The sequence below is a fragment of the Acomys russatus genome, chromosome 13 (genome assembly GCF_903995435.1).
Source record: "Acomys russatus chromosome 13, mAcoRus1.1, whole genome shotgun sequence".
Taxonomy (NCBI): domain Eukaryota; kingdom Metazoa; phylum Chordata; class Mammalia; order Rodentia; family Muridae; genus Acomys; species Acomys russatus.
In genome coordinates this window covers 22078163-22100779 of record NC_067149.1, presented here as the reverse complement: position 1 = coordinate 22100779, position 22617 = coordinate 22078163, and the positions used below count along the sequence as shown (strand labels likewise).

At 44.0% G+C, this 22617-nt stretch overlaps 1 protein-coding gene across 9 annotated transcripts in view; it reads left to right on the top strand.

The window, feature by feature from the left end:
- The window catches only part of Magi1 (membrane associated guanylate kinase, WW and PDZ domain containing 1), a 623549-nt gene that overhangs the window by 561199 nt on the left and 39733 nt on the right, over positions 1-22617 (top strand). For all 9 annotated transcript variants that reach the window (XM_051154941.1, XM_051154943.1, XM_051154942.1 and 6 more), the window contains one exon: positions 22025-22056. In XM_051154941.1, coding sequence (XP_051010898.1) covers positions 22025-22056 — 32 coding nt within the window. The remainder of the gene's footprint in view (positions 1-22024; positions 22057-22617) is intronic.

Sequence of the window (22617 nt, the reverse complement as noted above, 5' to 3'; positions counted from 1 at the left end):
TCACTGCCGAAGAGCAGTGACACATGTTTGGGCAAAAATTAGAGAGGAAAACAGTGATTGAGTCCTTACTGTGGGCCAGGCATGCTACCATAGTATAGCAGTATACATTCGAACACAGACATATGTTAAACCCAGTGACACCTCATTTTTACAACCAAATGGGAATTAATATCGTGGGAAGAGTTACCCAGAGTGCGATCCTTCTTGAAATGAAGGTACCTGTTACTGCCTCCTGCAGTACGAAAGGAAATATGGAGGGATTTTGTTGGTTTTGTTTTGTTTTTTGGTGTGTGTGTGTGTGTGTGTGTGTGTGTGTGTGTGTGTGTAAGGAAACTCCAGCTACATTTGAGGAGCATAGGGCAAGAAGGGAATTCCTGGTTCAATCAGGAGAGCATGCAGAAGACTTGTATTTCAGACAGTAAGCTTTGCCATTGTGCCAGGTACTTCATGTCTTTAATGTTTTTCACGCACTTAACATAGAATTAATTCCTGGAGCCCTCTGAAAAAGGTGCAGCATTAGTTTCATGTTTTAGGAGACTCTCAAGAGTGTCTGCGTTTCCCAAAATTGCATACTTGGCTAAGATTCGAACCAGGAATCTGGGCTCCAGAGACTGCTTAAACGTTTTGCTAAAAAGCCTTTTGGTGGGGAGGAGAAAAAGCAGCGCCTCTGGTAGCAGGACTGTTGTGTGTTCTGTGGATAGAAATTCTCGCACTAGCATAGTTATTGGGAAGTTTATCTTCTGTATGCATAGATAAGCCTGAAGTCCACAGGCAAATTGATACCGTTTAATTCTCAACAAATTCACTGATGATATTTATTTCACTATGTCATCCATCCAAATAGGTAAAGCAGTAACTAATTCATCATCTTAGCCCAGCACTCACATCTGCCTGCCCTCCTCTCCGCCCATGGGTGTATCAGTATGAGTGTAAGTGTGTGTCTCAGTGTGGGTGTATGTGCCTCTGTGTGCATGGTTATGTCTGTCCAGCTGGGTGTGGGTGTGTGTCTCCATGTGTGCTTGCTTCTGAAATGATGCAAAACCATCATGATTAGGACCACAGCGAGCTGTCTGCCTGAGAGTTAACCTGGGTGACCAGGCACCTCTCTTCGCCCTCTGGTCTTGAGGTGGAGAATGAGTTGCAAATTGAGCCATGTATGTGCATAAGCGCCACAATGTCCCCCACTGATCTGCAGGGCCCCAGGAAGGGAAATTTAGGTTGCTCACAGAGTGATACATCTTCTCCTCTGAAATGTTGTCCCTCTGCCCTCTTAGATCTCCAGGAGCAGAGAACATCTCACCTCTCCCCGGTCTCTTCCAGGCACCCTTATCGCACCTGGCTTTGTACTATTCTCATACGAGGACTCGGTGTTTCCCCTCTCTATACTCTGCTTAGAGTGGAGTCAAGACACTTCTCACATCCTAATGGCTTCCCAGCATCCAGTGTAAACTCCACGGCCCTGTGTCAAGCCCCGCCACGTGATATGCCCTCTCCCTATCCTTTTTTCTCCCAGAGAGACTCAGGAACTTTCTTCTTCACATCCTCTGGCCTCTGCTCTGAGTTCCTTACATCTAAAAAGCTGACTCTCACCATACATATAAAGGGAAATAGCATCAATCACTATCCCTCCCTACTCTCGGCTTTCCTCATAGCCATTACACAGTGTTTCCTCCTTTACCCTTAGGGGATATACTCCAAGAACCTCAGTGGATGCCGCAAAGCACAGGCACCACCACCCCGGGTATATAGACACATACAGTACAATTTACTGTGCTAAGCACAGAAGAGACAATTATAGCAAATAATAATGGATAATTAGAACAAAATGCATGCTACTCTGGCCAGCATACAATTTAATATCTATGAATCATTTATTCCTGAAAAATTCAAGTTAGTATTTTCAGACTCCAAATGGCTTAACCCTCAACAAAAGTATCACCTTGGGTAAGGGACACGTTTTTGTTGTTGTTTGGTTGGTTGGTTTTGTTTTTGTTTGTTTGGTTTTGGGTTTTTTGTTTGTGTGTGTGTGTGTGTGTGTGTGTGTGTGTGTGTGTGTGTGTGCACGCGCGGTTACTTGAGGACTCCGTGAGAGCTGGAACTCACCAGTACTTTATTCTATTACCTGAAATAGAGCCTGGTCCATGAGAGTCATTCAGAAAAATCACATGGATTTGTGAGTAAGGAACCTGTACCTCAGTTTAGGTGTGCCTTAATTCCTACAACTCTTCTTTGAGAAGCCTACACCCACTATCTCAAGTGCGCCTCACTTTCTTCTGAGTGCCTCTTTCTTAATTCTCATGTGTTAGCATGTATTAAAGTATTACCAAATTCTAACTCTGTTTCATTAAGAAAAATAAGATCAAAAGTCACATGCATTGAGTGAACAAATGAGATCTGTCAGGCCATGCTTCCTGCAGAGCAATCCTTAGCAGAGTTTCCTGAGGTGTGGTTCCTGAAGGATAGCTGAGGGAAAGGACCATCACCACATGGCGGGACAGTGGCTACACCTGGTTCAGAACCCAGATCTGTTTGGTTTTAGAGCGCGAGTACTCTTGGGCCTGGGACGGACATGGGCTTGTGTTGATCAGGAGCAGTTGTAAGGCAAGGTGTCAGAGATCCTAGCCAGGAAATCCTATGGTCAGTCATGGCAGAAAGTGCTACACGGATGTGGAGCTTATCTTATCCCAGAAGTGAGGTATTGAATGCCCTGTATTTTACCATTACTCTTAATTACATACCCTGGAACAGAAGGAAAAATGTGATATCGAAGATGACATCATAGTGGGCGCAGTTGTCTTTTAAGTAAGGTAGTAATGCTGATAGTTTCCGTGTGTCACTCTGAGCTCTGCGCAATTTGGGGGCAGTTTTGAGGGTGATGTTTAGGTCCTGGGATGATCTTTGCAAGATTTCAAATTCTGCCTGGAGTGCCTCCTACATTCTAACTCTGCATTGATCTTTGGTGAGTGTGTTTGGTTTTGTTCTGTTGCTGTGACTGGCCAAAAGCATCTTGCTGCCAACCCTGACAACCTGGGTTCAATCCCTGGAGCGCATGGTAAAAGGAGAGCTGATGCCTGCAAGCTGTCCTCTGACTTACACACTCGCACACACTTTAGCATACATGCATTAACATATGCACATACACAAATAAATAAAGGTTTTTAAAAAGCGAAAAACAGACACTGGAATGATAACTCACTTGTTAAGAGCATTTAATGCTCTTGCAGAAGACTTAACTGTAGGTTCAATTTGCAGCACCCACATAGTGGCTCAGAACCATCCATAACTCCAGTCCCATGCCCTCTTCTGACTTCCACTGGCTACTGCATACACATTGATAGCACATGCCTTTAATTCCAGCATTCATGAAGCAGGGGTAGGTCTCTCTGAGTTTCAGGCCAGTCAGGTCTACAGAGTGAGATCTTAACTTTAAAATAAAGAACAGCCAAAATCATTATGTCTGATCTGCTACCCAGGCCATAAGCCATGTACAGCTTGTCAGAACTCCGTTGAAAGAGGATGCTGTTGACATCACCTCAGTGTGTTGATGGATGTGGTATCTCTAACCGACTTAACAACTTACTTAGGGTGTTTGGGTTTTGTAGCACTGTTGGAAGTTGAGGCCTTGGTCGCTTCCATTGTGACGCCTGATGCCTTCCAGGCTTGTTAGACGTTGTTCGCATTAAAATTAGCAAACTTCTTCACTTCCGTGGTGCTAAGCAGGATGGCTTTCACGTTTGCTATTAAGGAGCCTTCTGGCCTTTATTAGTAATGCAGTTTGAAGTTGTTATTTTGGTTTATTGCCATGGCTTAAAGTCATCAAGGATTTTATTTTGGAATTCTTCATAAAATGTTAGGTCACATTTGCATTTGAGATGACTTCCACCAAGACAGGAGGTAAATATAAAAATGTCTCTATTTCACTTGTGTTCGTTATGTAACGCATAAGAATTGCCCGTTTTCAGGTCTTGAGGGATTCTAAATCTCTTTAAGTTTTTTTTTTTTTTTGGGGGGGGGGGTTTGTCTTAAGTTTTAAATCTAAGCACACTGTTTATTCTAACATTTATGTGCAGTGTCAGATGTAACTAGACAATTGAAATTTATCTCTTTATAATCTTTTTTGAATATTATTTTGGATGACAAGGGTGGCTAGTTGTGTGTGTGTGTGTCTGTGTGTGTCTGTGTATGTGTGCGCCTGTGCACATGTGCAGGCCCAAGGTCAACCATGGACATTACTGCTCAGGAGCTGTTCAGTTTAGGTTTTGATCTCTCATGGGCCTCGAGGTCACCTGAGTAGGTCTGGTCAGCTGGCTAGTGAGCCTTGGGGATCATGCTGTGTCCACCTTCCCTGAACTGGAACTACAACAGGCGTGTGCTCCTGGGCTTGGCTTTTACACATAAGTTCTAAGAACTGAGCTATGTCTCATGTTTAGCCTTCCCAGCTGACCCATCTCTTCAGCCCTGTTGCTTTAATAATGTGGAGTGGTTGACATACCTCTAACAAATCTTTTTTTTTTTTTTTCCTTCAAGCCAGTCCCTCATCCCCCTTGGAGGTAAATATAATATCTCAAATGTATGCACATTATTTATTATAAATGTATGTGGGATTTATCGTTCTCGTTAAAAAGTAGTGGCGTCCCCTTGCTTTTCCAGAAGAATAGTAGCATTTCATTGGCTGGGATGGCAACAGTAAAACTATTATTCTGTGCTGCTACTTACAGAGCTGGCTCTGAATGTTAAATACAGCAATTTTTTGTCACTTTGCGAAGTGGGGGGGGGGGTGCAAAGTTATTCACATTATGTGCCTGGCATTGCCTAGACACAGGGAACAGAGCAGAATCACCTGCAAAGAAAACAGAAAGACTCTTGACTTCTTGAAGTTTTTGTTCTGGGGAAGGTAAAAAGGGGCAAAAGTCCACAGTGAACAGGAAAGTGTCGGGCAGAGGAAAGTGCCGTGAGAGGTCAAAGGATGGGATGGGCAGTGTGCAGGGAGTTTGCAAAGGCGACTCCTCTGCATTAGCTGGCAAAGCACGAGCAACCAGAGGGCAGGAAGAAAGAAGTGGCAAGGGTGAGGGCTTCTTGACTGGAGACAAGAAGCAAGAAGAGTCATAGCTGAGGTCAGGAAAGGTACCAGGGCCGGGACTTGGCATGTCTCATTCACAGTGATGCTCACGTTAGCACAATGGAAGAGAAGGGAAAGCTTACCAGTAACATTTGCAGATCCTCTCCCTGGTGTAGATGGAAAGAGTACATTAGAGGAGTGAGAGGAAAGGCAGCTAGCTTTGGCAGCTCAGAGTGACAAGAATTAAGATCAAGGGCTGTGTTAGGGAAAGTGACAGGACACAGTGGGTGAGCGGGAGGTGGGGTTGACAAACTTGTGTTAAAAAAAAACAAGCTAGTACTGGCTGGAGAGATGGCTCAGAGGTTTAGAGCACTGGCTGTTCTTCTAAAGGTCATGAATTCAATTCCCAGCAACCACATGGTGGCTCACAACCATCTAAAGGAGATCTGATGCCCTCTTCTGGCATGTGGGCAGAATACTGTATAAATAATGAATCTTTAAAAAAAAAAAAAAAAAAAACAAGCTAGTAAAATTTTTAAGCCTTACAGCCTCTGTGTTCACCACTCATCTGCCCTGTACCAGATAGAAAGCAAATATGTGGCTTGTTTGTGTTGTAAAAACACATGCTATGCCTTACTGGTTTCCACCCATTGTGACAAATTCCATCTCCACAAACTTAGGGGAGAAAAGGATTTGTTTGGCTTATACTTCCAGGTCACAGTCCCATCACTGAAGAAGTCAGGTCAGGAACTCAAGTGGAAACTTGAAGGGAGGCCTGCTTATTATTCCACACGTACACCGCTCATAACCAGGGAACTCAGTTACAGACAAGGAAGTAGCGCAGAAGCCAGGAAAGAGCGCCACCTACTGGCAAACCCACTCTTAGTCAGCCTTCTATAAAGCCCAGGGCTGCCTAGTGCCAGGAATGGTGCTGCCAACAGTGGTATGGGCCCTCCTACCTCAAGTAACAGTCACAACAGTCACCCACAGGTACGGCCTCATGGCAGTCTCATATGGGTTATCCTTCAGTTGTGAAGCCATGGTCAGGGGACTTCAGGCTGTGCCAAGGTGACAGTCAGAGCTGACCAGAACACTTAGAGGCTCCAGTTTCATTGACTCTTCGCCAGGATTTGGGTACTAGAAGAGCAGCGGCCAGAGTCGTGCTGTGGAGTCAGGAGCGCCTTCTGAGGCGTGTTCCTTGTGAAATGCCCCATTGCCATGCAAGTGCAGCGGGGATGTCTGCCTGTTGCCTGGAGTCTGGAATAAGGGCCAGAGAAATATACGTTTGTGGGCCATTGTTAAGTCAATGAATGTTCTGCCAAATATTGGCTATGGCCTATTGCTAGCCATGAAATCAATATATTTGGCTATAACTGGCATTTTTATTTTAAGTGTAAGAGAATATAAACTTACTAGAATATATCTTACTATGAAAAAATAGGTACTTTTCCATAAAACATTGTGTACATGTTTGTGCACACCTGTTCATATATGTAACAGTATGTGTACATAAATGTGTTATGTACTCCTCACTGTGGACCAGACTCAAAATTCTTCACACGTGTGGACAGTTCACACATGTAGACAGTCAATAGAGCCCTGGGGCTGACTAAAGTTATTTGTGACAAGATAAAAAGAAGAAAGAAGGAGACAAAACAGAAAATTCAGAGGCCCACCACCCTGCAAGGTCAGGCTGGGCAGAAGGTGCCAGCAAGAACAGAATAAGTTGAAAAGGGAAAGGAATGGGAGAATTAACACTGGACATTTCAGGATCCAAGAGTAAAGACATGTCCATGGCATCAGGAAATAGAGATGCGCATAAGGGTACAGTGCTGCCTATGGCGTGGGTGGCCTCCTGAGCACATGGGAGACCTCCTACATAGCACTGGGGTTCTCGGGGGACAGTCGGCCTCGAGTGAATGACAAGGAGTGTGGGAATTGGAGGTCGAGGCAAGCTGTAGGAACCCTGCATGAAGTAGAACAGCCAGAAGAAAGGCGAATGAACATGGGAAGGGGAGCACTCCTTTTTTCTTACAAGGTGGGAACATCTTGAATGATGGTGGGTGTGACTTAGAAGATGGGGAACATGGAGAACTGAAAGCAGCCAGTGCTTCCTGTTTGCAGACATACAGTCCAAGGAGGAGGAGGAAAAGGAGCCCTCGCAGGGGAGGAAGATTGGCTTGTGGGATGACCTGTGTAAACTGTGTAGAAGTTGAACTAGATTTGATGATTGTTTTTCCTCCTGAAAGTAGAATACTCAAGCACGTGCATGTTTGGAGCTTGTGCTTAATAGAGCCAATTGAAGTTACACTCTAGCTGTTTACGTTTCACTGTGTCTGTGTTTTTAAAATTGTGTGGGTTACCTGCCTGAACTCACATGTGTGCACGTATATATAGAGAGAGGCCAGAGTTCATCCTTGGGTATCGTTCCTCTGGAGACATCCAGCTTGGCTTTTGAGACAAGATCTCTCACTGGAGCCTGGAGCTTTCTGATTAGGATAGGAGGGCCTGCCACCAAGCCCCAGAAATCTACCTGTTTCTGCCTCCTCAGTCCTACCTAGGATTACAAACATATGCCATCCTGTCTGGCATTTTAGAGGAGTGCTTAAGATCAAACACGGGGCGGCGTGGTTGCCAGGTAAGCATTGTACTGACTGAGCTATTCATCTCCCGGCCTCTATTTCCTACTTAATTTAATTGTCCTATTAGTAATGCTTATTATAAGCCTCTTATCGTGAACCCCTTCCTGGTCCCGTCAAAGACTGTACTCATTCTTCGTGTTCAGCTTTAGAATACGAAGAGTGAAAACATAGTATGTCCAGTCTAGTTAACGGAGTCAAGACCGGCTGATAAGTTTTTACCTGAGTGACATGTGTCCTCTGTGTGTAGATTTGGATGAGAGGTGAGTCCGGGAGAAGATGAATGGGGAGCCTGTTGAGGTGCCCATGAGGCAGGAACAGGGTGCAGACAGTGGTGCCACCCTGCAGACACATGTCCACACCACGTTGCAGGTGGCTCGCAGCATTCCTGGTTAGATGTCATGTGCATGCCTGCCTGACCACACTGTCACATGTTCCTTAGATGACAAATTGTCACCTGTGAGAACTGTTGAACTGGAGCTGTGAAGTCTAGTAAGGACTTGGAGCTAGGAACAGGTGGTCCGTGAGTACTATTTGATGTGACTCACACATTTTTTTTTAAAGCAATCTCTTACTTTAACAGTTGGAATACATTTGGCTTAATTTAACATCAGTTCCAGTATGCCATGGGCCTGTCATAGCCTCTCCTCTTATATCAAGCTTCCCTTTTGCACATTACCTGCCTCGCCCACAGGCAGCCCCAGCACAGCATGTATGAAGACACTGATGGAGAGGGCTGACAGATGGGTGTAGCGCATGGGTGCATAGAGACTTGCTATGGACCATGTCCTAGTATTTCATGGTACATTGCCACATCACAAAATCCCAATGAGTGGCCTTTTCTGTTTTTTTTTTTTTTTCTAATCAATATAATTTGTTTTAACAAAAATTTATTAAAAAAAAAAGCTGTGAACTTTTAACTTTTTCTCCCATAGATTCCTGCTCCCCCTTCTTCTTTCCTCAGTTCTAAGTGAAGATTAGCTTTTATCAGCAACTTTGGGTGCTGTGTGCTATATAAACAGTGTATAGTGTAGAAGAGGAGGGGAACCATAAGGGCAGCTTCTTCCTCCTCACTAAATAAAGAGGCACCGTCCTGCTCCTGATTTTGAACACTCTCGGAGCTGTTACATGAGGCAGTTTGCCCTGTGTCATACTTGTTTGCCCTCATTCCATCCAGGTAAATCTCACCTTCATTAGCACCTTAATGCATTGAAAATTTGCTGGCATGGGCTGGAGAGATGGCTCAGAGGTTAAGAGCACTGTCTGCTCTTCTAGAGGTCCTGAGTTCAATTCCCAGCAACCACCTGGTGGCTCACAGCCATCTATGTGATCTAATGTCCTCTTCTAGTGTGCAGGTGTACATGCAAGTAGAGCATTCAGATAGATAGATAGATAGATAGATAGATAGATAGATAGATAGATAGATAAATCTTTTTTAAATTACTGGAATGAGGGCCTTCATGGGTCTGCATCAGGTTCATTATGGCTTTCGGGTAAGTATTTTTATGGAATTCCTGAATATGTGAAGGAGCAGGTCTCTATTACTTGTGCTTTCTCTTGGGCTCTTTTCATTCTGTTTCTTTGTTTTGTTAAATTCCAATGTGTTAGTTTTTATTTTATCTTACTGTATTTTATTATCCCTTAGAAGCCCTTCCTCCCATCCCCCAGTGAGAGCCAGAAAGGGTGTGGATCCAGATTGGAGGGGAGAGAAGGAGGAACTAGGGGGTGGGCATAATCAGGATATATAATGTGAGAGGATCTATTTTCAATACAAGGGTGGGGAGAACAAAGGTGATAAGTGGGGGAAATTGCTGGAACACTTTCTGAGTCTTCTGTTGCCACAGACAGGTGCAAACATGTTCTCCAACTTGAGTGTTGCTCGGTATTTGCTTATAATTCTGCTCAGATATTAATCACAGCCCCTACCTACAAACACAAGTCTTTAGGATTCTTATTAGTAGAATCTTAGTATATTCAAAAATAGCACTGGCTCCTTACAAGTGTTAGCTTCCTCCAGGCAACAAATGTGCCTTTTTTGTGCCAAGTTGTTACCTGGGTTTCTTTTTCCATTACTCATTAAAATATTTTTTTGTGTGTTTCAGTCTTTCTCACTGTTTTTTTTTCCCCCTCTTGTCACATATAATAAATGGTACTCTAATTTACCCAGCAAACATCAGAACTGAGCTAATCTCTCATGGATGGTGACATGAAGGTAAACATGTAAAATCTAGTGTACCCTCTCACATCTTTGTCCTGCCACAAGCCTACTTCGCTCTCTGATAACTCTCATTGGTACATTACTTTAGCCATAAACAATTCTATTGTACTATTTTGTGATCTCCATTTTTGAGGAAAGATTTTTGGGAAGATCTTTTCTTCACAGTCACAGCTTAGCAGCTGCTAGAGAGTTACATTTAGAGACCAGTAGAAAGGCTCTGAAGTGAGAAATCTTTGGCCTCCCCATGTCACTGATCTGCTGGCCTCATCCAGCACCCTGGGGTTTAATTAGGCTTCTAGTTGGTATAGCCATTGATCCTGGCTAGATCAACCACATAAAAGCTATATTTAAAAAGACTTTCCTACAGTTGGCATGAACGCCAATTGGTTTTATAAAAATCACTTGGAGATAGTTAGGATTAAGTCTGCTCTCCTTTAGACTTTTTTGTTGTTGTTATTTCTAAATATAAAAACAGATTCTGTTCTCTAGTGACTTTTGCAGTAGATACCACCTACCTAAGTGACAGATGACTACTTTAAAAATAGCAACATTGCCCATGAATTAATAGAATTCTGTGTTTGTGGAATTAGTCTGCTTTTGGTAAAGCAACTTTTACTTAACAATCTTGGAAGCTGAAGGAGGGGAAAGGTTTCTCATGTGAGACCTGGCTGCCGGTAACACCTCCCATCCCCCACTGTCTGTAGATGTGAGGGATGCCTGTCTCCTCAAGGACCGAGTCAACTCTTGAGATCCATGCTTTGAATCCCTTTGATACCCAATTGTGTTTGCTTATTGCAATTTCTTTTTAGAAATGCTTTTTAGAATACAAATGATACCAACTTCTCTGTTATCTTTTCTTGATGTTGAACTTGGACAGAAGATACTTAGTTTCTTAAAACTCTCATTTCTTAGTTCCCTCAGTAATGGAAGGAATGGCTCGGCCACTGGCTGATGGTCAGCCTGGGCCAGCCTTTGGCACTGTTTCTAAACTTCCAGGCTGTTATCTGAAATCTCGGTAGAAGGGCACCCTCCTATGTTGTAAGAAAGATGGACTGACAATGGTTCTCACCCTCTTGGCCCACCCTGCAGTGGAGATGGGGGCTTTCTATTTTATAGCCCTTGCTTTGTCTGGGTGGGTGGTGCTTGATGGAGTAGAAGAAAGAGACTCACAGAAACAGTGCTGCCACTCTGTTCTTTGGAGATCAGGAAGAGGGGTGAGGCGATTGCTGTGTTTTCTTGGCCATAGTGAAAAGAAGAAAATTAGCACAGAATGGGGAACTTTCCCAGTGAAGTCTCCAGTGAGATAGCTGAGTGCCTTTGGCCCTTTTTTTAAATCATTCCGAAGATGTTCTCAGTCTGCAAAGTAAGGAGTTGGCAACTTGTGTCCAGTTGCTCAATTTTTACAAAAAAATGTGTTCGTTTGTGAAATCTGCAATCCAAGGAGTGCTGCTATAGGGAAGAGGCCCCCAAGACCATGAGGACAGGACAAGAAAGTGTGTGAGGATGACCAAGGAACTCTTCCTCCGCTGGCCACTGCTTCCAGGGACTCTTAATTTAAGGAGAGGCAGCGTCCCAGGCCAAGGTTACATGTGCTATTCATTTGTATGCCGCCGTAGCTACGGTGGCATCTATTGATAAAATCCTTTCATGGAGTTCTGCCCTCTAAGCCAATAGGGTAATGCAGAGCTTGTCAAATCCAAAAGCAGAGGGGAAAGACCCAGTGAGCTGGGCACCATCAGTGTGCTTGAGAGCTTCCAAAATAAGGGATGGTTGGTTGGTGTTTTTGTTTTGTCTTTGTTTTACATTTAAAGGGGGAGAAAGCAGTCCCAGAAACTTTATGACAGCCTTTAAAGTTGTTTCTGAGTGCTTGGGTGGCATTAAGATCTTCCATCCACATCAACTTTTAACCTGATTTGCCAAAAAATCAAAACAAACAAACAAACAAAAATACAGGAAAGAGCTAAAGTCAGACAGGAGAAGAATCGAGAGGGACCTCGGCATTTGCCCCGCATGGGGAGCAGTGGCTTGAATGCACAGATTCGTCCCTCTTCCATCCCAATCACAGGGGATGCTCCCTTCTAGATCCTGTTCCTGGCTACATTTCCATTCGGTGACCTCACAGTTTTTGGATCTTTCCTGCATCTTAAATACACTTGACCTATGAAAGTTATTGGTAATGAGGCTCACCTGGGATGGGACTGCGCGTGTTAGGGTGTGTGCACTGAAGCTGACCCTGTATTCCACCTGTAAGTACATCCAGTTGGGACAATTAGTGTTGGCTGGCAGAAACCTGCACATCCCGGAAGCTCATCCCCCCCCCCCCCCGAACCTTGAGTAATCCGTTCCTACTCTTTAGCTATTGACAGAGCCAAGGAAACACCCCCTTTCTCCCCAAGCAATTCCCACAGTCACTTAGACCACTTCAGATACCATTTCATGAGGAGGATTTTGAGGACATTTAATATCTCCATGGGAAAGAACTAGGGCTTCACACGATACGTCCTTTGCTCTTTGGCAAGCCTGCGGAAGTGGCTTCTTTGAGTCTGACTTGCAGTCTTTCAATAATGCAGTGCCACAGACTCCTGATTGTCTTCCTGTTACTAACCATAGCCTGGAGTGCTACCTGGAGTGTTTAAGACTTCCTAAAGTTAGATTTGGTATGCCAGGGAGAGGAGGGGCATCCTTAGTTGCAGTTAAACAGTCCTGTAATAAAGTCAGATGAAATCGCCACATCCTTTCAAAAGACAATGAAAATTCGCCTCCCTATGTTTCAGAAGAATACATTGTGACAAAAGAGGAATTGCCTGCAGAAAGCAGCTACCAGTCTTCCCATTAGCACCTGTGTGCGAGGGAAAGGGAGCCATTTGGAGCCTTGTAACTCCTGTTGCAGTGGAAGTTTGTTTAATAAACAAAGATAAGATGGTCTCCTATCTTAGACTGAAAAGAATCCTTGAGAACGTGTGCATTTCCTGCGACTGGTAGCTTTGAGCTCTGAGAAGCAAGCCTGTCGTTGTCATGGGAAGTCAGGACACAAGGTGGCATAGTGGCACCTTGTTGTGTGAGGAGTAGGCTCCCAGTTGAGCCAAGCCCAGCGACTTAACAGGAAATCAGGAAGCAGAGCAAGGATCAAGAGTTGTTAAATAGGCACAGCAGCCACGGTGGTGATAAAGGGAAAGGCCAGGCTGCCCCTCCCAGCTGCCTCATCAGCTTTTCCTGCGGCCATCGAGATAGAGGCTCACTTCATAAGGTCTGCACACTTACGTATTTATTGGAAAGATGTTTACTGAACTAAGGTCCAGATATGGTCTTGAAGCTCAGCACAGACAGATAAAGTGGACTATAGACAATTAAGTGGCTGAACATCACCAACAAATAAAGATGTGGACAAGCACAGTTATTTTAAGGGAGCGTCAATGTGTCTGGAAACAAGCTGTACTTTGTAAATCAATTAAGACAAACAGAGTCACTTTGTATATGCTTGGGGCCTGGACCAATCCTGAGCTTCCAGTGTAAAGAAAGTGAGAAGTGACACATGCATGAAGCTTCCACGTTACTGTTCTAAGACGGGGGGGGGGGGGGGGGGGGGGGGGAAGCAGATGTCCAGGGAATAGAAGCAACGAGTTCAAAAGTGAATGGCAGCCACACTAGCACATATGGACAAGGCGACTCAAACGGAACTGAAATGGACCAAAGGCAGCTCAGACGAAGGATGGTTTGGTGGGATACAGAGACGAGTGTGAGATTCACTGAAGTGATGCTGGATCTGTGCTGCACAATGTCGTCTTTGGCCTCCAGGTGTGTTATAAATCAAAGAGCATGAAGTCCCTAAGCTAAGGGTCCAATCATGGGGCCTTTGTGGTCATTTGGGGAAGACAAGACAGTGATGGTGGAGATGGAAGTGCTCGGATAGAGGCAGACATGATGAGAAAGATAAGTTCTAAAGGTCATTCCTTCTTCAGGACTTGGGTGTCTTGTAAAGATAAAATTCACAATATTCTACTAGGTAGCTCTCTTCCCCCCCCCCCCCCCCCCCCCCCGTGCCTTACTTAGACTGCTAAAAATAAGCGGTCAGGATAAGAATCAACATTGGAGTCAGCAGTGCTGGAGGAAAGGGTACTGGTGTGGGTTTTACAACCCAGAAGCTCAGCACCAATAACAGTGATAGCTTTCCCTTGGAAGCCAGTGACCTTAAAATAGGGACACACACAGCATCCTGTTTTTGGAAAAGGAATTTTTACTGAGTTTTTCTCTCAGTGCACTATTTTGAGCTATTGTTTCATAATCCCCCTCCTACTTCCTAATGCTAATAAAAGTCCAACTCTGAAATTCGAAGGGACTTCCATAGACTTTCCAGGCCACCCTAGTCTGCCCGTCACAGCAGTTTCTCTGTCAGAGAACATTTACAAAGAGCAAGAGTGAGCAAGGTCAGTCCTGAAGCACCTTTACACAGAGCAACTGAGGCCTGAGACTGACTTTCAAGGAGCATTCCCCAGAGGTGGAGATACTTTTAGAGTTAAAAAAAAAAAAAAAAAAAAAAAAAAAAAAAAAAAAAACCTTAAACAGTATAATTACAAATAATCTCAATATACACAATGTAGAGAGTGTTTCTAGATCACTGCAGGAACTCAATTCCATCTCGAAACAGTACATCTTGCTAGGGTATGTCTTGCAAGAAGATTGTCCTCTGACTGCATCATGACAGAATAGACTTTTTAAAGGGCTAGTTCTTTTTCTTTCCCTTTATGAAGGCAAGGTGCTGCAATTCCCCCTACTTCTGACTCATTACTTTTCTTTACACCCCATTAAAAAGGAATTCTTTTCTCATGTACTGTCAGGAGACATTTGAAAAGCAGATAAAATGATCACGATCACTGTTTCCAGCTATTCGGGGTCAGCTGTACAGCTGTAGACTGTCTTACTTGCCCCTAGTGAGAGACAGCTTACTGTGTTCTCAGGATGCACAGCTGTCAGTGGGCAGTGGTTTAGGTTCTGTGCCTTACTCGGAGACACATTAAGAAATTAGCTGTATAGAGACTCCACCTTAGAAAAAAAGCATCATCCTAAATTCAAATCACGAACACGGATCCTAGATACCCTGACAAACTGATCTGTTGTTTGCGGATGCTAAGGCCATATGCTCTGTAGGGCTATGTGAAAATTTGTCTGTAAATTCATTTTATACTTTTCATCCCTTCATTGTGGTCTCATTAGCTACTTTCCTGGCTGTGTACCCTTGGCTGTGTTGTTCAACACTTAGGGTGACAGATTTCTCATCTGTAAAGTAAGGCGGTGATTAGGGCTTGCTCAGAGAGCCATTGTACAGAACAGTACACATATTTGCTCAGCAGTTGTTTTGGCATATAGATCTCACTTTAAAAAAAGAAAGAATATAGATCTCACTTTTAAAGATAAATATGTATTAGAAATAAGAAGAGGAGGCAGATTTTCTACCCTTCAAGGTACAGGTGTTTGGGGTGTTGTTTTATTTTTTATTTTTTCAACTCTCTTGCACGGCAGGCAAGCCCTATACTGTTGAGCTACAATCCCAGCCCATACTTCCTATATTTTTGAATGAACTGTAGGAAACCCTTCCATTTCAGTGATATATTTTCTTCAATGTTTATTTCTGAGGAATTGCTTGAATGTGGTTCATCCATCCTACCTTGGTCTTCTTTCAGCAGCCCGTGATATTAAATGACTTCAAGTTTCCCCACATGTGTGTCAGTTCAAGGCTTCTGACTTACAGGTGAAAGCTCTGTAACCATTAGCAATCACCAGCCTCACAGGCCATTTATTTCTCCTACAGACATATTTATTAAGCTATATGTACTGTGTAATTGAAGCCAACATCTATAGCTGTAAAAACTGTACAACTGCATTCTTAATCTTCTTTGCAAGATGCCAGGTGACACAGCATGGGAACTCCTTACTCTAGACCACTGAGTTACAAAAGTGATGCTTTTTCATAGTGACCATTATTGGCTTCCCAAGGAACGCATGCCTTCATCTTTCTGGAGCCAGTGGGTCTGGTCCTCATGTTCTTGGCAGCTGATACTGTGTTTGCATTGAAAAATTACTCCACAGAGTTGAGGATAGTTTTTGGCTAAAGGAAAGAGAAAAAAAAAAAAATCAAACAGTCCAAACTAGAATAAGTTTTCATTTTGTTTTATGGATTTTATTTTATGATGTATTGTGTTTGTCAGATGCATCAGTGGAAATGTACCCTGGCTCGAGCTTTGCTTCGAGTCTATGTTGACATACTTATTTAGCCTGAAACAACCTTAAAAGCCGTGATCTTTATTCGATCAATCATCAGTCATTGCTTGCTGTTCCCAACGTCTTCCCTGCCCCATGGTAAAATTCTGACTGTCCTTCAATTTCAGCCCGTCCCTTGTGCTCCTGTCTTTTTAATGAAGTAGATTTCTTTTTCTTTCTTTTTCCTATATGTGATAGGGCTTCCTTCTATCATGGTAGTTCCAGCTCATCACTCTGTTACTTTGGGCTTGTGACCCTCTCTCCAGGACAAAGGTCATACTCCAAGTTCCTGGATCTCCGCAGTCATGCTCTGCTAGGCACAGGGCAGAGCTCAGTAAATCTTGGATAGATGAATAATCTCATGCCAGGTTCCTTTTTATGATTCAGGTCTTAGCTAAAACACTGTCTCTTCTGTTTACTCCTTTGTTGACCACACCCTTTAGAGTAGCTGTTCCCAGGCCCAGCCTCTTTCTCAATGTCATTCTTCATTGCCGTTAAAGAAGAAACATCTCATAGGAATTACGAACTACATGACTTGTTCTCTCCATAGAGTGAGTGCTGTACAATCAGGACTTCAGCCTCTGCAGTCGCACTCGCTGTTTTACCTCGTCTTAACTCATGGCACATCGTAGGGCTTCCATAAGGTGTGTTTAAGCTTGTGAGTGACTGTCCTGAACTCCCTCCAGCCTGTGTTCTCCCTAGCGTTTAACTTTTTACCTGCATCAAGGTTAGTGGAAGTTAGTGTTCTCATCTTCATCAGTTACATTATGTCCTCTTTACATATTCTTTATCAAGCAAAACCAAACACCTAGTTGGTAAAGAATGGTGTTCATAGCTTGTTAAAAAGTATTGGTTTTCAGATTACTAGAATTTCTGCTTGGATGGAGGAGCCTTGTTCTCAGCTGTCTGTCCTACTACCCCTTCGAGATCTGCAGCTCAATGGTCTCTCTTTCAGGTCATCACCATACAAGTTGACGTGCTGCCTAGCAGGCATGGTATTCACAGAGCAGCGTCTTGCTTGCAAACATTAGTGCTGCGGTGTGTTCCTCAATGCAGTTTCTTCCCTCACAATCATTGTCTGGATATTTCCTCTTAGACTGCTCCAAGAAAAAGGACATGTGCTCAATGGCATGTAGAGTATAGTGACCTAGAATTTTGAAGATGCCTAAAGAAAACAGAAGTATTTGCAGTAGGATAGCCGTGTCTGGGGACCCAGTGAAAAGCAAATGGAGGCCATGCTGAAGACACTGCCAGCCAGTGATGTTGTGTTTCTGTATTCTTTTCCGTGTGTCACAGGGACTTCAGAATTCACCCTTTCAACATGCTTTGCTGAATTTTTTCTTCATTCTGTTAGTCAGAGAGGGTCGCTTGACACCTCATATCCTTTCTTCCTGGAGGACACTATGTCCATAGATGCTTTCTGTCCCAGCAACTCTAGATTCACTCATTGTTATGGTGGAATGAGGTTTTTTAACATCTGTTTAGCTTCTCTTATAGCTGAGCACTCCTGGTTCTCACCGGCTCATTTTGTCATTAGGGCAAGGACACATACTTATCTAGACAACACTCTGTATGCTTCAGCCTGACGTGGTAGCCACCTGTATATTTCTAGTGTTCAGACGTTGAAACAGGAAGATCATGAGCTCAAAGCCATGCTGAGATGCATCTTAAGACCTTGCCTCAAAAATGAAAACAGAACAAAACCAAGGGCTGTTCCTGTAGCTCAGCTGGCACAGCACTGGCCCGGCATGCATGAGACACTAGCTTCAGTGCTCTTAGTACAAGGGGGAAGTGGTGTATCTGCGTTCACTTTCAGGGAAAGAAGCGACTCATTCAAGATACAAAAACCAATGATTACTAGAAATGATATTCAAATGTGCTGTTTGTCTTGCTTTAAAGGCAGTGCAGATTTATGTTTATTGTAGGACCCATATATGTATGTGTGTGTGTGTGTGTGTGTGTGTGTGTGTGTGTGTGTGTGTTCAAAAATAAAGCTCTCCTTGTTGCAGGAGATAGTAGCAAAGGGACCTGGGATCCCATGAGCCTAAGAAAATGATGTTTCTAGGTATGACCTCCTTGCTTCCCAAATGCCAGTATGCTGTTACTTTCCCCTGTAAATTATTTGTGCCCAGCATTATAAAATTTCTTCAAGAATATGAGTCTTCTATGTAGTAATGTGAGAGTGATTTGGGACAAAGTTTATGGCCTTGGCATTTAGTGGGTGATAACGGTCCTGTCTCGCTCACCAGCGGAGCATCTGCCTTTTGTTTTCTCTGCTGGGGAGTTTAGAAATCCAAGTCCGGGGATTTTCTCACTGCATAGATCACACTAAGGCTCACACCTCGAACATACACCTCCCTGTGAAAGTTTTCTGGATTCTCTTAGAAGTAGCATTTGCTGCTGCTTGGGTGCTAAGAGCAGATGGCGCCATCCATAAATGCTTTTTTTTTTTTTTTTCTCCCTCTTTGGGAAAACTTCTTACCCTCAGTGGACCTTATGAGCCCTTTAAGACAGGTGTCGTTTGTGCCCATATACCTCACAAGTAATCTTTGACATGGTTTATAGGACACAACCCTACTTTCGGCTGCCACAAGATACATAGAGAATGAGTTTGCCTAAGTAAAACCAGGGCTTTGCCATGAAGGAGGCACTACATAGCTTCCTGGAGTTACCTAGCCCAGGGTGACTCTTTTTGCGGGGAGAGCTGTGTGCTGTAGTTTCCAGTGTGTCCCAAAAGTGACCCTTTGACTGTGTCCGAGGGCTCTTCCCAGCTGCTTTCATTCCTTCTGAATAGTTTTTGCTCAAATAAATTATAAATTGTAATAAGGAAGTTTGTTCCAGCATTCATATTTATTAGATTTTAAGATTTAATGACCATATGGGCCTAAAACAAATCTTTGATTCCCCCCCGCCCCTCCATTTTAAGCAGCCAAGTGGAGTGTCTTGATTTTGACTATTTAAATATTAATTTGTGGTCATGGCCTACTTTGGGCTCCTGTCAAAAGGGTGTGGCTTTTAAAGTGGAGGTTTCAGCGACTCACCAGCAGAGAAAAGCAAAGGCCTTCTAACAGAGAGGTGCTCATATTTGGTGCAAAATGCAGTGTGCGTGAGGTTAGCTGGGACCTTGTGGAACATCAGAAGGGCAGCTTCCTAGAGGAAAAGCACAAGCATGCTTTGGTTAGCTCCGTTTCTTTCATGCTGGTTGATGTCTTATTGCTAATAGTAGAAGGGCTATTCACTAATTAATTTTTATTTTAAAGTTGCTACCTTACTACCTCATTGAGATCAGAACTCTTAAGTAGCGATGGCATTATCAGTTATCAGTTTGGGGACATTCATAGGAGGCAACACTGTGTGTCTGTGTTTGCTGCCTCTCTCCTATTATACCTACCCTTCTCCATGCTGGTGGCACTCAGCGGTATGTTTTGGAATCAGCCACATTGTTACCTGGAGAGAGCGCGCATTCCTTTTAACCCACGTGGAGTGCTTTGTGGGTTGGCTACCGGCAGGCTGTTAGAAGCGCTGGTGGCTACCAGTTTTCCTGTGCTTCAGAATGCTGCCGCGAGCGTCTTTGTGGATGCACTGGAGAGAATGTGTGCTTGTTCCTCTGTGGCAGAGCATGAAAAATCCCCATTACCCTACAAATGGCAATCTTAAGAGACAGTTGGTGGATGCCCAGATCTCAGCCTTACAAAGCCAGCTGGAGACTCTACAAGAAGTTTGTGGAGGGCCAGTGGGGTGCTGCTCAGGCGATCTTAGTAAAAATTGGCTGTAGTGGAACTTGGCTTATACTCATTAAGTGTGTATGAACTGGGAGAAAATGCGAACATAGCCATGTGATAGTATGTAGTTTTGAAGCATACGCAGTGACTCATTGATAAAGATTCCTTAAGGACGGCCTGTTGACCAATAGAAGCACCCAATTCTTTTAAATTAAAGTCGTGTAAAAATTGTTCAGCCCAGTCTGAACTCTGTAAGTAAATCCTTCCACAAATCTTCCTATGCGTTAATTAATTCAGGAAAAAAAAAAAAAAAAAGACTTTTCCCTGATAGGAATCAGCTAATCCTAATCATTTTTTCATAGGTGATGTCAGTTAGCCAAGGAACATGGAGGAACATGATGCTGGAATAGGACCAGGACAGAGGCTTTCAAAGATTTTGTGTTATTTAATTGTCTTAAACAGTGAGCCTTGTAATTTCCCCTCATCAGTGCAAAACTGAGTTGCAGAAGACTCCAAAGTGACCTGCCTACATTTGCCTCACACGCCACAGTAACGTTCTTTCTGCTCTATCATGACTTTTTAAAATATGTTTCTGGGGTGACTCTTACCTTGACATCAGAAGCATTGAGCAATTGTGTTAGGCCTGCAGGTTTCTGCTCCCCTGAGGCGGGTAGAGGGCACCAGGACTGCAGGTTTTTTTTTTTTTTTTTTTTTTTTTTAATGAGGTGTTATCTGCTAGCTACTCTGTCAGACCATGGTAACCTCATTTTTGTGATGTGAGAACCTTGCCAGAGAGTGACCCTAACTTTCCCTGAGGACCAGTGGCTCCTGCCATGCCTCGCTGGCAGTGTGTGCATTCGCCTCACTTGTCTGAGTGGCTTCCTCCTTTCTCACTTTCCCACTTCCACTGCTTCCTGTTCCGTTCGCTGACTTAGCATGGCTTCAGAAGAGTTGAAATCATCAGAGTACATGCATTGCTTTTCAGAACCAAGTTGAAATGTCTCTGCAGAGCCATCCGGAATGTCTCTGGCACTTGTGGTCTAACCCCTGCTCAGACAAGAAAAATAAAGGAGGTGGCAGTTGGGGAAAAGATTACTTTCCCAACACCAGTATGAGTTTGTTTTCCTTTCTCACCTCCCTTCCCTACAAGCCTGCCTCTGATTGCTGCCCACTTTCTTAGAAGTCATGAGATCACTGCTTCCTTCTGGCTCTAGCCCTCCCACTAAGGACAGGGTCTGAGGACAGCCCATCAGGTTCAGCCACTACCTTTATCTCCTTTGCCAGTCTCTTTCCCTCTTTCTTTCTTTCTTTCTTTTTCTTTCTTTCTTTTTCTTTTTTTTTCCCCCCTTGGCTTTGTGAAATTTTCCTTGTTCCTTCCAAGAGGCATGCTTACCTCCCCAGAGCGTGGTCCAAGCCCATCTTTTCCAGAAGCCAAGTTAGGAGGTTGCTTAGATGACTGACAGATATCAAGATGTGTGCTGATGATGGGGGGTGGGGGGGCATGGATAATCATAGACCCTGTTGGACTTGCGGGCTCCTCTTTTATCCTTCTGCTCGTCTTTGTGTTGAGGCTGAGCTCATCAAGCTAAAGAAGGCATTTCGCCTGAAATACATAGGGAAATAAAAAGACAGAAAGGTGGCGGGGGGGGGGGGGCGGGAGAATAAATTTAACCACGCTGTCCTTTAAAACTAAATATATACCCTTCTCTCTGTCCTGATTGGTCCATTTCCGTTGACAAGTGGATCGCGAGGAAAGGGAATATCCTGAACTTAATTGTAAGTTAAGTCTCTCTTAATCCAGAAGAGCATTTGAGATTCCATCCAAGTGTTCAATTTCCCAGGCCACTGAGGTCTGTGAATTTCTTTTCCCAGCCTCCAGGCTGCTGCAGTACAAGTCAGCATAGCTAATGCAGATAGATCTCCTGCCTCCCGCTCTCCTCCTCCCTCGGCTTTGATTCGATATGAACAGCCTGGTAACTCCGATGCTGGGGAGACATCTGACATAACTCTGCAGATGACTAGGTGGCCATGAAACACCTGGGGGTTGTTCTTTAAGAAAAGGTAACATTTATATGCTAATGATGTCTCTCCTTTCCCCTCACCCCCTTGTTGCATTTTTTTTTTCTTCTAGGGCTACCAGTTCCCAAGAAGAGTCCAAAGTCGGTAAGGACTTGTCATTTACTTGGTGCTTGGCGGGGGGCGTGGGGGGCGGGGGAAGCCGGGAGACCCCAGCGGGAAGGAAGGCACGCTGCCTGGGTTCACCTGACTAAATGTGTTTTAGAGTGGATGCGGAAGCCAGGAGCACAGGCTCGTTTTCTGAAGTTCTGGGGGTGGGTTTGATATAGATGGTATTTGGGTTTGTCTTTTAACTGTAGAGAGATATATGTATAAGCAGGACGCGAAAGCTCTGAGGATTAAAATAACGCAGTCAGGCTTCTCTACACAAATGTTCGCAACTCCTTTGAATGGGCGAGTTTCTGAGCCGCTTCAACTTGATACAAATGCTATTGTTTCCTTTGGGGGAGGAAGAGAGAGGAAAGGCTCCACCTGCTTGCTCACTGGCTTCTCAACTGGTGTTCGCAGGGCAGCCTTTCACATGGCTACCGGCTCTCTTCCTTCTGCACTCAGTGGTGAATTATTCACAGAAACCAAAAGCCTGTGGGTTTAGAGGAGAGATGTATGTGCCCGTGCCCAGGTGGAACCGTGTTCACTGCCCAGCACTAA